Raw genomic sequence first — 15434 nt, forward strand, 5'->3', positions numbered from 1 at the left:
ACGTAGGACTTGATCCCAGGATCATGCCCTGGGCTGAAGACGGCACTAAACCACTGAGCCACCCAGGCTGCCCCACTTAAAGACCTTTCTGATGAGATTGGTGATGATATTTACAAGTATATCTGTATGTAATTTCATTCTGTATAACTAAATATGTCAACATTATCTGTATAAATCAATGAATTGGTATTTTTGACTTGTTATGCAATCAGGCACAGATAAGATCTATTCTAGGCACAGGATAGAGCAATGGATTTCAATGTCACAGAGTATGAAAAATTCATTTTTACAGCTTCAAATTCCACATTGCAACTAACCTTTAAAAAATTAGTGTTTCAGGGGCACCTAGGTGATGCAGTTAAGGGTCAGACTCTTGGTTTTGGCTCAGGTTGTGAGTTGGAGCCCCTAGTCAGGGTCCATGCTCAGCTTTGAGTCTGCTTAAGACTCTCTTCCTCTCCCTCTCCCCCTCCCCACTGCACACTCTCACACCTTCTCTCTCTCAAATAAATAAATCTTTTTCTTTTTTTAAAAGATTTTATTTATTTATTCACAAGAGACACAAAGAGAGAAAGGCAGAGACACAGGTAGAGGGAGAAGCAGGCTCCATGCTGGAAGCCCGATGCGGGATTCAATTCCAGGACTCCAGAATCACACCCTGAGTCAAAGGCAGATGCTCAACCGCCGAGCCACCCAGGCATCCCAAATAAATAAATCTTTAAAAGAAATTTAAAAAACCTAGCATGTTTCTAGTTTTGGTTGTAGCATCAAGGAAGACTATAAAGTTTTTTCAAAAGCAATTAAGATACTCCTTTTCCTCCTATGAGGTTGATTTTATATATGTACTTCAGCTAAATCAACATATTATATGTAACACGTTGAAAGTCAGACATTAAAAGTATTTGTGGGTGCCTCGGTGACTCAGTCGGTTAAGTGTCTGCCTTTGGCTCAGGTCGTAGTCTCGGGGTCTTGGGATCAAGCCCCACATTAGGCTCTAGGCTCAATTTAGAGTCTGCATGTCTTTCTCCTTCTGTTCTTCCTTTCACTCTCTCTCTCAAACAACTAAGATCTTTAAAAAAATACTTCCATGAAAAGTGCCACTCTTCTCACTAAAGTTTTGGGGGAAATATGGTTATTTTCTTATAAAGCTATGCAATATGTTATTTTTTTAAAGATTTTATTTATTCACGAGAGATACAGAGAGATAGGCAGAGACATAGGCAGAGGGAGAAACAGGCTCCCTGCAGGGAGCCCGATGCGGAACTTGATCCCCGGACCCTGGGATCATGCCCTGAGCCAACGGCAGACCCTCAACCACTAAGCCACCCAGGCGTCCTGCAGTTTATGTTAAGTAAAGTGTTTTTTTTTTAAAGATTTTATTTATTTATTCATAGAGACGCAGAGAGAGAGAGAGAGAGAGAGAGAGGGAGGCAGAGACACAGGCAGAGGGAGAAGCAGGCACCATGCAGAAAGCCTGCCGTGGGACTCGATCCAGGGTCTCCAGGATCACGCCCTGGGCTGCAGGTGGCGCTAAACCGCTGGTTTTATTATTATTTTTAAAATTTTGTTTTTAAGTAATATCTTCCCCCAACATGGGGCTTGAACTTAAAACAAGTTGCATGCTCTACTTACTGAGCCAGCAAGGTACCCCAGTTTTGTTTGTTTTATTTATTTATTTATTTAATTTATTTATTTGTTATGTTTTTATTGGAGTTCAATTTGCCAACATATAGCATAACACCCAGTGCTCATCCTGCCCAAGTGTCCCCCTCAGTGCCCATCACCCAGTCACCCCAACCCCCTCACCGACCTCCCCTTCCAGTACCCCTTGTTCATTTCCCAGAGTTTGGTGTCTCTCATGTTTTGTCATCCTCACTGATATTTTCACTCATTTTCTCTCCTTTCCCTTTATTCCCTTTCACTAATTTTTATATTTCCCAAATGAATGAGATGATATAATGTTTGTTCTCCTCTGATTGACTTATTTCACTCAGCATAATACCCTCCAGGTCCATCCACCTCGAAGCAAATGTTGGGTATTTGTCGTTTCTAATGGCTGAGTAATATTCCATTGTATACATATACTACATCTTATTTTTCCTTTTTTTTTTTTTAAAGATATTTTATTTATTTATTCATGAGAGACACAGAGTGAGAGAGGCAGAGACACAGGCAGGGAGCCTGACGTGGGACTCGATCCCGGGTCTCCAGGATCATGCCCTGGGCTGAAGGCGGCGCTAAACCACTGGGTCACCTGGGCTGCCCTATCCATTCATTTTTTTTTGATGGACACTGAGGCTCCTGCCTTAGTTTGGCTATGGTAGACATTGCTGCTATAAACATCGGGGTGCAGGTGTTCCGGCATTTCACTGCATCTATCTTTGGGGCAAATCCCCAGCAGTGCAATTGCTGGGTCGTAGGGCAGATCTATTTTTAACTCTTTGAGGAACCTCCACACAGTTTTCCAGAGTGGCTGTACCAGTTCACATTCCCACCAACAGTGCAAGAGGGTTCCCCTTTCTCCACATCCTTTCCAACATTTGTTGTTTCTTGTCTTGTTAATTTTCACCATTCTCACTGGTGTGAGGTATGGTATCTCATTGTGGTTTTGATTTGTATTTCCTTGATGGCCAGTGATGCAGAGGATTTTCTCATGTGCTTGTTGTTATTTTTAAATGAATTAATAAGTATTTTTAAATTTTTGGGTTAAAATTTCTAGAATGGAGGCAGCCCGGGTGGCTCAGCGGTTTAGTGCCGCCTTCAGCCCAGGGCCTGATTCTGGAGACCCAAGATCGAGTCCCATGTCAGGCTGCTTACATAGAGCCTGCTTCTCCCTCTGCCTGTGTCTCTGCCTCTCTCTCGCTCTGTGTGTCTCTCATGAATAAATAAATAAAATCTTAAAAAAAAAATTTCTAGAATGGTTAATACTGACACATACAACCCATATAAACCAAACCTTTTTGGGGTCTTCAAAAATATTTGAGTAAAGAGTTCTTTTTATTCTTTTAATTTATTTATTCATGATAGACATAGAGAGAGAGAGGCAGAGACACAGGCAGAGGGAGAAGCAGGCTCCATGCCGGGAGCCCCACACAGGACTCGATCCTGGGACTCCAGGATCGCGCCCTGGGCCAAAGGCAGGCGCTAAACTGCCGAGCCACCCAGGGATCCCCCGAGTAAAGAGTTCTTGAGACCAAAAACTGAGAACTACTGCCTGTAACAGTCTGTCATTGTCCGTTTAAATTGTTTTTTAAAGATTTGTTTATTTATATTTAGAAAGTGAGGGAGTTCGCAAGTGCAGAGGGGCAGAGGGAGAGGGAAGGATTCTCAAGCCAACTCCACACTGAGGCTGGAGCTGACACAGGACTCAATCTCACACCTCAGATCACCACCTGCGCTGAAACCAAGAGTTGGATGTTCAACCAACTGAACCACCCAGGAGCCCCCTTTTAACTTGTTTTTATTTAAATCAAGGTATGATTTACATGTATAGTAAAAGTGCTCAGATCTTAAGTGTAAAGTTCAATAAGTTTGATAAACAGAGGGGCGCCAGGCTGGCTTAGTTGGCAGAGCATACAACTCTTGATCTCAAGGTTTTTAAGTTCGAATCCCATGTTGAGTGTTGGGTGTAGAGATTACTTAAAAATAAAATGTTTTTTAAAAACCTCGGTAAACAGATACATACATGTATTATCATTGGAGTGTGTCATACATTGGATTGTAACCAAACTCCAATCAGACCATAGAACATTTCCATCACCCTAGAAAGTCCCCTTTTGCTTTTTTCCTGTCAGCCTTCACATCCTTACTCTGAGACAGTTTGGATTTCTATCACCAGAGCTTAATTTTGCCTGTTTTTCAGAGTTTCACGCAAGCGGAACTACCCAGTATAGATTCTTTCATGCCTGGCTTCTTCACTGAGTATCAAAAATAAACACAGCTGGATATTAAAGTGGTGAATGGGATTTTATTCAGTAACTACAGTAGGAGAAAGAGCTGAGCCCATTCCAAATTGCACAGAGGTGATGGAGCCTTTCAAGGGTGAATGCAGAAGGGGGAGAGCAGGGGCTCAGGAGAGTCAGAGATGTGAAACATTACAAATGGTTAGTCTGTGTAAATTCAATTAGGCCTACAGCATTTGGTAGCAGGCACTATCCTCCCACAGGGACTGGGGGTCCTTCCTGATGATTACATTTCAAAGGAGTCCTTGAGAAGGACCCTGCTGAGTTGTAAGAGATAAATATTCACTGTGGTAAGCCCTTTTTAGTAAATGCTCTGAGAAAGGGAGGTTAAAGGCCTATTGTCAGATTTTGGCTGTAGCGAACAGTAAATTCTGGTGGTTGTAGCGCTTTCTCCAGCAGGCAGTCTAGCTTGGGCTGGGGTGATCCTAGGAACAAGGCTTATGCTGTTGGAAGCCCAGCTGTGCTAAAGTTTCACTCTTGGCACAGGGGTTTTGGATAGAGGGGTTACGTGCTGAGAGTTCTGCAGTTTTCATTTAATATTTTTGAGATTCATGTTAATGAGTGAGTCATTAGGTCACACTGTTTTATCACTGAGCAGTATTGCATTGTGTCTTTATCTGTTTTCTTATTGGTGGATACTCAGTTTTTAATTTTGGGGGAAAAGTTGCTGTGAGCATTCCAGACATATGCTTTCATTTTTCTAGGGTTAATGCCTGTCATTTTCTTTTAACTTGCTTATCATCTCTTCTGGTCCTTTCCTAGTGCCTAAAACATATTAAGTCTATGGAAATATTTTCGAGTGAATTAGAGAAGAATTTGAACTTTGAATACCACCGAAAGTCTATTATGGTGCAAAGTCTACTAACTTGGTGCCCAGGACTTCTCAATTCTAGGCCCAGCTTTGCCTCTAATCAACAGTAGTCTTTAACAAGTCACACGATCTCTCTGGATTTCAGATTTTTTTCCTTTTTAAAAAAATTTTATAAAAATAATCTTTACACCCAACATGGGGCTCGAACTCATGACTCCAAGATCAAGTGTCCCATGTTCTACAGACCAAGCCAGCCAGGCACCCCAGGTTTTTTCTTGTGAGGGAATTACAATAAATGAGCTACATGGCTTCCTTCTAGCTTGAATATTCTATGAGCCTAAGTGGGAAGGACTGATGGAAGTCCTGATACCAGTGAAGAATATACTGTGAATTGTTGAGATAACAGGACCAGGGACGCCTGGGTGGCTTAGCAATTAAGTGCCTGCCTTCAGCCCAGGTGTGATCTGGAGTTCTGGATCGAGTCCCACATCAGGCTTCCTGTATGGAACCTGTTTCTCTCTCTGCCTCTCTCTCTCTCTCTCTGTGTCTCTCATGAATAAATAAATAAAATCTTAAAAAAAAAATTTACTTATTTGAGAGAAAGAGGAAAAAGCAAGGAGGGTTTGGGGGGCAGTGGAGGATGGAGAAGCAGACTCCCTGCTGAGCCAGGATCTCGACACAGGGCTCAATCCTAGGACTCTGAGATTATGACCTGAGCCGAAGGCGGACACCCAGGTGCTCCAAAGGATAATGTTCTTAATTATGAACTAGAGTTTTCTTGTGATTTGCAAGTCACATTTAATGACCTATATATTTTTCCCTCTCCCCCTCAGATTTGGATCATACAGCAGATGTCCAGTGAGTACACCTGCAATTTATGCCTTTGAAATCATGTTCTTAAGTAGGAAGTCTGATGTTTTAATCTTGATGTCCCTAGTTTTAATTCTCTCTTCCTGTTTTGGTTCCTTTACAACATGAAAATGATGGTTCGAAAGAACTCGGTTTCTGTGCCATTAAATTGATTGAGGCCTTTGGATTTGTATTATCATGCTGATCTTATTTTGACTTTGCTGTCAAGTTTTCTGTCTTGCTGTAGATTTTATTATACAGGGCATGAATGTATTTCTTTAGGTTACATGCATGGGGAGATACTCTGGAGGAAGCATTTGAGCAATGTGCAATGGCCATGTTTGGTTACATGACAGATACTGGGACTGTGGAGCCTCTGCAAACAGTAGAAGTAGAAACCCAAGGTAAACCAATTTATTCACTGGGGAAGACATTGTCATGCAAATGTGCAGGGTTCTACCAAATTTCAGTACATTTTCATAGTAAGAACAACAAAATTAATTATTAGCCTGTTCATCCTCTTTCAGCTAGCCTAAGAAATTCCATGCACTTTTAAATTCAAATAAATTTTCAGAGATAAGAGTTATTAAACATGGGACGCCTGGGTGGCTCAGTGGTTGAGCATCTGCCTTTGGCTCAGGGCGTGATCCTGGGGTCCAGGGATCAAGTCCCACATCGGGCTCCCTATATGGAGCCTGCTTCTCCCTCTGCCTGTGTCTCTGCCTCTCTCTCTCTCTCTGTGCCTTTCATGAATAAATAAAATCTTTAAAAATAATTAAAAAAAAGAATTACTAAACATCATACTATCATAATTCTTCTTGATCCTATGTAGGAGATGACTTACAGTCTCTTCTGTTTCACTTTTTGGATGAATGGCTTTATAAGTTCAGTGCTGATGAATTCTTCATACCCCGGGTAAGCAAGGATTTTTCTTTTTTACTGAGCAAATGGGTTCTTAGTTCAGATTTTAAAAGGACAAGTGATTGAGAGTAGAACACATGAGGCAAAACCAAGCCATACAGATACATAAGGTGATACTGATTTGCAGAAAACAGGGACTTCTTGGTTAACCTGACTTTGCCTGTGTATATGCATTTTGTAATATTACCATATATTTGTCACTAATCAGGATTGTTTTATAAGAATGCACCTGCTATCTTCACCCAAACTTTTTATGTCTCCCAAGTTTGAGCTATATTTATGACCACCCATATGTTCCTTTGTCCCATGTGAAGTTTAGTAGCTCTGCCATGTTGGCCTAAATTTAAAAATTCCTCTCAGTTTTCCTTAACATGAAAAAGGAAAAGCAAAATGGAGATTGCTTGTTGCCAGCCTTGAGAAGGGAACCGCTCTCCAACATCATTGTTAACCTAACACACAGGGGCCCTCCTGGCTTCTACAACCTCTACATTCTCTCCCTTCCCAGCTCCACTACATACACTCTTCTAACTGGTCACTTGTCCTACAGAGTTCAGGAGCCTACAATGTTATATTGAAATGGGCTGTGAATGATTAAAATAGTTTATCATCCTATTCTATTTTACAGAGAAATTTCTTGACTTGTGTTTTTAGATTGTATGTTTTTCAAGAATATTTCCCTTGAATATGTAAGAAAAAAACCTTATTTCCTTGGAATATATTTAGTTTGTTATTCTACTTAACATTTTAGTTTTCTTTGCTTCAGAGAAGTTGTATGCTGTGATTTTCTAGAAAAGGGGATAACCTAGATATATTTTTTTGTAAATTATATTTGACTTACAATATATTAGTTCAGGTGTACAACATAGAGTTTTGACAATTATTAGATATGTTTTAATAGATGGTCTGTTATGAACACTTTTTAAAATTAAATGTTTTTTTTCCTTTTTAGGAAGTGAAGGTACTTCAAATTGATCAAAGAAATTTCAAATTACGGTCAATTGGGTATGTTTTGAAAATCTTTTAAGTAGCAAGTCATAGAAGTCAGGAAAGTTGTTAAAATTCTTCACTGAACCTAGTAGGAAGACAGAAATGTTAAGTCAGAGGTCCAGTGGCATCTTCAGGTTAAGCTCTAAGAGCAAGGGCTTTGGTCCTCAGCTTTGGAGGATTAGAAATTTGTTAGAATGAAGTTGATAATTGGTTCTTGGACCTGATTCCCATCTTATTGATTTTTAGCGTAAAAATTTTTTGCATGAAGCCTGGCTTGGTGACAGGAAGCATTGATGATGCATCCTTCTCCTCACACCTGGACTCTGTTCAAACTGGCTCTTTCTCTTAACAAATTACACTTTTCCTTCCAGAGTTTGCAAACACTCGGTTAGATCTCTTTGATAGGGCTTGGTGTTTCCCAATTCTTTTCAGTCACTTAAAGCTATCTTTTAGTTATTTCTACATAAAGCCTATTTTTTCCCACTTTATGTTGAAGTTCTTTCTTTTTGTAAAGCAAGGTCTTTTATTCTTTCCCTCTCCTTTTTTCTTTATTTTTTAATGGGTAAGGAATCTGGCTTCTCCAACCATTTACTTAGCTAATAAATGGTTGAACAGAATTTTAAAGCTTTGTTCTTTTTTTTTTTTTTTTTAAAGCTTTGTTCTTTTGGGGCACCTCAGTGACATAGTGGCTTGAGTGTCCTGACTTGTTTTCAGCTCAGGTCATGAGCTCAGGGTCATGGGATCCAGCCCTGTTTTGGGTTCCGCGCTTGGTACAGAGTCTGTGTGGGATTCTGTCTCCCTCTCCCTCTGTACCCCCCCATCCCCCTGCTTTCTCCCTCTTCTCTCAAGTTTCTAAATTTAAAAAAGTGCTGTTCGTTCTGCTACCACTACTGCTTCTCCTACATGATCTCTAGTCACATTCATGTTGAAAGAAGAGAAGATACTTATCCCAGGTTCTAGGAGAGTACTTTTCTAGGGCCTTCTATATACAGGCCATGGACATTTCCTGAAAAGTTATAAAATGCAAACCAATTTAAGATCATATTATAGTATGTAGTATTTTGCATCTGCAGTACTCAGACCTGCTTTCTCCAATGCCTTGAGTACAGTGAAAATTTTGGACGTGTTACTCTATAATGAAACAATAGTCATTAAGCAACATTTATTGAGAATCTACCACATGCACACTATACTAGGGCTTTTTTTTTTTTTTTAATGGCAACCATCAACCTTGTTGAAATAGCTATAGCATATAAATCCCTGAACAGCTGTATTCACTGACAATCAAACTGAAATTTATAGCTTCCTTATACCCCTCCCATCTCTTTGGGCTTTTTCATATCTTAACCACGTTTACAAAGCTCATTTTAAAATATGGAAAGGAGGGCAGGCTAGGTGGCTCAGCTGGGCAGCCTGGGTGGCTCAGCGGTTTAGCGCCACCTTCAGCTCATGGTGTGATCCTGGAGACCCAGGATTGAGTCCCACGTCAGGCTCCCTGCATGGAGCCTGCTTCTGCCTGTGTCTGTGCCTCTGTGTGTGTGCGTGTGTCTCCCATGAATAAATAAAATCTTAAAATAAATAAATAAATAAAATATGTAAAGGGCAAATAAATATTAAATCTTAGAAGTCTTAATCATTTTCTAATTTTCCTTCTCAAGGTGGGGAGAAGAATTTTCATTGTCCAAGCACCCTCAGGTATGTTTTTAAATCCAGCCATTAAAAATATTTTATACTTTCTTATCAAAAAGTCAGTACATGATAGTAAACTTCAGTGAGTTCTAATAAATTGATGTAAAGCCGTAAGTCTCCTCAGACTTCTCTGACCATATTATGTTTAAAGACTGATTTCACACATCTGATTTGATGGATTAGGTATCAGTACTTGAGTTCTAGGGTCAAGTTTGTTACAGATTTTTTTTTTAAAGATTTTATTTATTTATTCATGAGAGACAGAGAGAGAAAGAGAGAGAGGCAAAGACACAGGGAGAGGGAGAAGCAGGCTCCATGCAGGAGCCCGACATGGGACTTGATCCCGGGTCTCCTGGATCACGCCCTGGACTGAAAGCGGCCCTAAACCGCTGAGTCACCCGGGCTGCCCTGTTACAGATATTTTGTGGGACTTAAAAGTCCCATTGCCTTTGTGAGCTTCCGTATCTCCTCGTGTATTAAAGGTGTTGGACTAGGGAAACCTGGGTGGCTCAGTGGTTGAGCGCACAGGTGTGATCCTGGAGTCCCAGGATCAAGTCCCACGGGCTCCCTGCACGGAGCCTGCTTCTCTCTCTGCCTGTGTCTCTGCCTCTCTCTGTGTGTCTCTCATGAATAAATAATTAAAATATTTTTAAAAAATAAAGGTGTTGGATTGGATGTTCTCTAAAGTACCTTCTGCTTTCTGTGCCATTTCCAGATTCTGTGTTTGCTACCCTGTGTGGCTTTATTCTATACCAGTTGAATCTGCGGAAGAGGGGCAGGCACATTTTTTTTTTCTGTAAAGGGCTGGATAATGTCTGAAGCTTTGTGGGACAAGAGTGACATGTGCAATATTCAGCTCCTCTATTGTATGTAGCTCTACAGCCACCACAGACAATACATAAATGAATGAATGTGGCTGTATTCCAGTAAAACTTCATGGACATTGAAATTTGAGTTTCATGCCATTTTCAAATGTCATGAGAGTCTTTAGTGCCCCTCCCCCCCATTTAGAAATGTAAAAACCATTCTTAGTGTGCAAGGCTGTACAAAACTAGGTGTCAGGCTGGATTTGGCCATGATTTGTAGTTTGCTGACCCCTGTGTTTAGGCCAAGGAGACCTAAATTAGTTGAGGGTGACTGGGGGGTCCTGGATGCTTCTAGTAGCTGCAGTATGATTTCTCTAAGCACAACATAATGAAATGAAGCCTGATGAGGGAACCTTGGAAGAGAAGCATAAATAGAAGAGAAACCAGCAGAAGGGGCCATGTGAATTTTAATAGAAAAGACATAGTGAAGTTTGCTTTTGAACCTATTATGTTTGAAGTGTATATTAGACATCTACATGGAGATGTCACATACGAGGCACTTGTCTGTAGGATGACTTATTCAGGAGATAGGTAGATCTGTAAATTTCAGTCTGGAAGCCAACCTGGAATAGGACGATATTTATAGCCATAGGGACTAGGTATGATTATCAAGGAGGGGGGAGGTGTAGATAAGAGAGAATATAGAGAGGACTGAGCTTTGGGGCACCAACTTTGGAAGGGATGGAGCCAAAAAGGAATAGAGAAGGAAAGCCTCATGAGGGGGTGCAAAAGAACAGGGGTGCCCTAAACCCAGATATCTCATGCTCTTGAGACTGCTCAAAGGCTGAGTGAGATGAGAATTGACAATTGACTATGGATTTACCTAATCAGTAGAAGGATGTATGGGTCAAAGAGCAAATGAATGAGAGATAGGGAAGTGGAGGTACTATATTGAGACAGTTCTTTCAAAGAGTTTGCAGAAACGGGGAATGTATGGATAGAACACTAATAGCCAGGGGCACCTGGGTGGCTTAGTTGGTTAAGCTTCTGCCTTTGGCTCAGGTCATGATCCCATGATTGAGCTGTGGATCCAGTTCCCTGCTCAGCAGGGAGCCTGCTTCTCCTCCCTCTGCCTCTCCCCCAGCTTGTACCTCTCTCTCTTCTCACTCACTCTTGTCTCTCAGATAAGTAAATAAATCTTAAAACAACAACAACAACAAAACCAGTAATAGCCAGAGGGGAACGTGGTTGGGAAAGGAGAAGTTTTTTGTTTTGTCTTGTTTTACCTAGGAGGTTTTGTAGTACCAGTGTATGCTCTGTGGAAGTGATCTAGGAACTTGGGGCAAATTGATCATGCTGGAGAGGGAGAGAATAATTTCAGAGCAGAGACCTTAAGTTGGCCAGGGGGGTGTGGGGTAGTGTGTTCAGGTTCAGGGGTCAGCCTTCTGATTGGAGCGGGGACAGACCATTCATTATAACAAGAGGTGAGAAAAAAAAATAACAAGAGGTGAGGCTAGTGTGAGTACAGATGCAGGAGATGGTAGATTTGATGGGGGAAGGTGAGCCAGTTTTTGCCCATTGCTTCTGTTTTCTCTAGGAGGCACAGCCAGAAGGTGAGAATGAGAGAGGGATGCTAGAGGTGAAGATGGAAAGTAATTGTTTCAGGGATACCCTGGTGGCTCACTGTGGAGTGCCTGCTTTTGGCTCAGGGGGTGGGATCCTGGAGTCCCGGGATCGAGTCCCATGTTGAGCTCCCTGCATGGAGCCTGTTTCTCTCTCTGTCTATGTCTCTGCCTCTCTCTCTGTGTCTCTCATGAATAAATAAAATTAAAAAAAAAAAAAGGAAAGTAATTGTTTCAGAGAGCGAGAAAGTGAATTTAGCGGCAAGTGTAGGATGATTGGTCAGTGCAGAGTACCCCTTTGAGACTGTGGATGTAATGTAAGGTGCTACCCCTTAGCATTGTGTGCCGCCATAGGCAGAAAGTTGAATTTGATTTAGGTTGTGGTTTCACCAGGTAATTATGGCAGAGAGCAAAAAAGCAGAGGTGAGTGCCTTTCAAATCTGTTTGTGAAGTCTTCAGATTTCTTTTGTGCCACAGAGCTAGCAAGTGCTAGTCACCTATTGCCTGATACATTTTACGCTGCATGGAATTATTATAGATTCTCTTCTAGAAGGAAGGAACCGAGAGAACATCTAGTCCTGTAGTTCTTTCTAAACCTGGGCTTAGGAAGGGGATTGTGATGTATCAGACATGTGGAGAGAGAGCCCCATGAGGTGAAGTGAGTAGGCAGCTGAGGAGGAGAGAGGAGTCTGTGCTCCTAGGGCCCAGGTCACACTGTAAGTGGGAGGTCTCAAGAAGGAGGCCTAACCCAGACAGTAGGAAAACCTTGGCCTCCTCTGCTCACCCCATTTGGTAAATGGAAAAGGATGCTGGAGGGGTCAGCCAGCCTCTGTAGCCAGGTGGAAACAAAGCCAGACTCAGAGCTCCAGCTCCTACCACGCACCAGTGCACGGGTTGCATCATTATCAGATGAGTGTGGCACGCTGTACAAGTAACTACTTGTTTCATGTGGGTTTTTAGTTTTTCAGAATAATAGCAAAATTTGGCCTGCCAATTGTTGCTAGAGTTAATGATTCTGATTTTGATGTTCACCTTTTCTTGTTTTTTCTCTCACCCTATCTTTAGGGAACTGAAGTCAAGGCAATAACCTACTCAGCAATGCAGGTCTATGATGAAGAGAAGCCAGAAGTTTTTGTGATCATTGACATTTAAGATACCAAAAAACAAAACCAAAAATCCCCTCTGAGACCCCTTTCTGATGAAGAACTGTTTTTTCTCTTCCTTTTTAGAAGATCCCATGGTAGAAACTTTACAGTGTCTGTTGATGTATGGAGATTTGCAGAACAAAACTTTTAAAGTGTGACTGTCAGAAATGGAACATCAAGTTGTGGCCTTGGTCCATGCTACCCAAATACTCAGACTTTAAAGAATTCTTCAGGTGGCAATTATGGCTTCTCATCTCTTAGTCTGTAGCAGCAGGTGCTCAGACCCTTCCAGTGGAATGCCTGGTCCCAAAAGGGACCAGTAATCTAAGTAGCAGCCCAAGAGACTCTGAATCTGCTACACTCTTAGGGAATCTAGTTTGAGAAAAATAATAATTTGAGAAATCCTACTACCAAGACTTGGCTTTTTTCCCAAATTGGTTAACACATTTTCTTTCTTTCTTTCTTTCTTTCCTTCCTTACTTTACTTTACTTTTCTTTTCTTTTCTTTTCTTTTCTTTTCTTTTTCTTTTCTTTCTTTTCTTTCTTTTCTTTCTTTTCTTTCTTTTCTTTCTTTCTTTCTTTTTTTTTAAATGTGGGGCCTGAATTCACAACCCTAAGCTGAGATGGAATCAGATGCTTAGCCAAGTAAGTCACCCAGGTGCCCCAACACATATATTTTCAATATATGCACTAAGAGAGGTTGTGTTTTAGATCGCTGTCGGATAGAGCCATCCTGTATTCCACTTGATTTTTTTTTTCTTCTTTTTAAGATTTTATTTATTTATTTGAGAGAAAGAGCGCACAAGCATGGGGAGCTGCAGAGGCTGAGGGAGAAGCAGGTTCCCAGCTGAGCAGGGAACCTGACACTAGGGCTCAGTCCCAGGGCCCCAGGATCATGACCTGAGCCGATGGCAGACACTCAACCATCTGAGCCACCCAGGCACCCCACCACTTGATTTTCTGAGAAGAAATAATTGTAGTTGAACAATTGGAAGACTTCTCTAGAAAGAGTTCTGAGTTTTTCTCATTTTTAAAGCGCTAATATATGGACACTATACTGTTTTCCCATAAGCAACCTTAAATACCCTTGCAGATGGGACCTTCCAACATGTAACTTTATATCAAAGCCAGTATATTTATATAGTTAAGGAAATAATTGTTCTACATTTCTTTGTTTTTTAAAAATTACCTAAGTTCTTTTTTTTTTTTTTTTAAGATTTTATTCATTCATGATAGAGAGAAGCAGAGACACAGGCAGAGGGAGAAGCAGAAGCAGGCTCCACACTGGGAGCCCGATGCAGGACTAGATCCTGGGACTCCAGGATCGTGCCCTGGGCCAAAGGCAGGCGCCAAACCGCTGAGCCACCCAGGGATCCCTAAGTTCTTTGTTGTTGGAAAACCATGTTAAAGTGATCTGAATTTTTCAAAATAGGTAACTTTAAAAAAATGAAACTTCTTTTGTTTGATTTGCAACATTATTCTTTTCTCTGTTGGCTGTTGCTGCATTCTTTGTTGGTACTACAAGAGTTTGCAAAGTTGCTATTTATTCACACATACATAGAAAAGATTGCCACTGGGTGGTGCCAGATATCATTATAGCCAGCTAAACTTGATCTAAAAGGAAGGGATGGTCTGTGAGCTTTACTAAGTGTTCTGAGCCCTGTGATACTTTTCTCTGGGTATTTAACAGAAAGTAGAGGTAATGGAGACTAGACCAAGAGCCATGGTTTAAATAGTAACTCTTAAAATGAATACATACCTTTTTTTAGGATGAATTCCCAGGCTGACATAGGGCTATCTTCATGAACCCCTTTGAACATCATGGACCATTTGGGGCATTGATTGTGAAGCTGAGCAGTGGGATATTGTGAGTCCAGTAGAAGAGCTGAAACCAGATAGGAAGAACTCTTGGGATGTATTAAGCCAAGTAGGACACAAACTTGACTACGAAAAAAAATAGCCACACCTCTTACCACCAGGGCTGTATAATGGGGTTCTAAAAGCAAGTCAAATGTAATTATGCAATACAAATTATATTCCTTTTCATTTATAATAAATTTGTAATTTTTAAAAATTTTATGTGAATTTTAAAATGCAGTTTGTATTTTTAAATATTGCCAAAATGAAGATAACTGAATAGAAGGAAAATGAGTGTTGCCCTCTGTGAAGGCATTTTTTTTTTTAAGATTTTATTTATTTATTCATGAGAGACACAGAGAGGCAGAGACATAGGCAGAGGGAGAAGCAGGCTCCATGCAGGAAGCCTGATGTGGGACTCAATCCTGGAACTCCAGGATCACGCCCTGAGCCAGAGGCAGAGACCTGAGCCAGAGGCAGAGATGCTCAACTGCTGAGCCACCCAGGCATCCCTCTGTGAAAGCATTCTTGACTTAACCAGCAGCAGGTGCTTTGTTTATTTTTGCTTATTTACTGAGATGGTTGCACCAGGCTCTCACCAGACTCTTCGGCTAGTTTCAGTTATGTGGCTTGGCCTCGGGAACACATTTTTCCCCTTTGCAAAGCAATTCCCCCACCCTGTAACATACCCACTCATCCTCACTTTGTCTCTTATTCTTCTGTCTGGGCTATCTTTTCCTTTTCCAAAAACATGAACAGCACATTCACTGCCCACGGAGTCAGGGAGT

The 15434-nt window shown here is 41.2% G+C and overlaps 1 protein-coding gene across 11 annotated transcripts in view; it reads left to right on the forward strand.

Moving 5' to 3' along the window:
• The window catches only part of ZBTB8OS (zinc finger and BTB domain containing 8 opposite strand), a 24094-nt gene extending 9226 nt beyond the window's left edge, over nucleotides 1–14868 (forward strand). For 4 of the 11 annotated variants that reach the window (XM_049104870.1, XM_049104869.1, XM_049104867.1 and 1 more), the window contains 6 exons: nucleotides 5604–5628; nucleotides 5902–6023; nucleotides 6452–6534; nucleotides 7490–7542; nucleotides 9186–9222; nucleotides 14006–14868. In XM_049104870.1, the coding sequence (XP_048960827.1) occupies nucleotides 5604–5628; nucleotides 5902–6023; nucleotides 6452–6534; nucleotides 7490–7542; nucleotides 9186–9222; nucleotides 14006–14197 (512 nt within the window). In that variant the 3' untranslated portion in view covers nucleotides 14198–14868. Of the gene's footprint in view, nucleotides 1–5603; nucleotides 5629–5901; nucleotides 6024–6451; nucleotides 6535–7489; nucleotides 7543–9185; nucleotides 9223–12709 lie in introns of all 11 variants that reach the window. The other 7 variants (XM_049104879.1, XM_035713235.2, XM_049104873.1 and 4 more) reach the window with 4 other exon arrangements.
• The last annotated feature ends 566 nt before the right edge of the window (nucleotides 14869–15434 follow it).

Source organism: Canis lupus, chromosome 2 (genome assembly GCF_003254725.2).
Source record: "Canis lupus dingo isolate Sandy chromosome 2, ASM325472v2, whole genome shotgun sequence".
In the NCBI taxonomy this organism is placed as follows: Eukaryota; Metazoa; Chordata; class Mammalia; order Carnivora; family Canidae; genus Canis; species Canis lupus.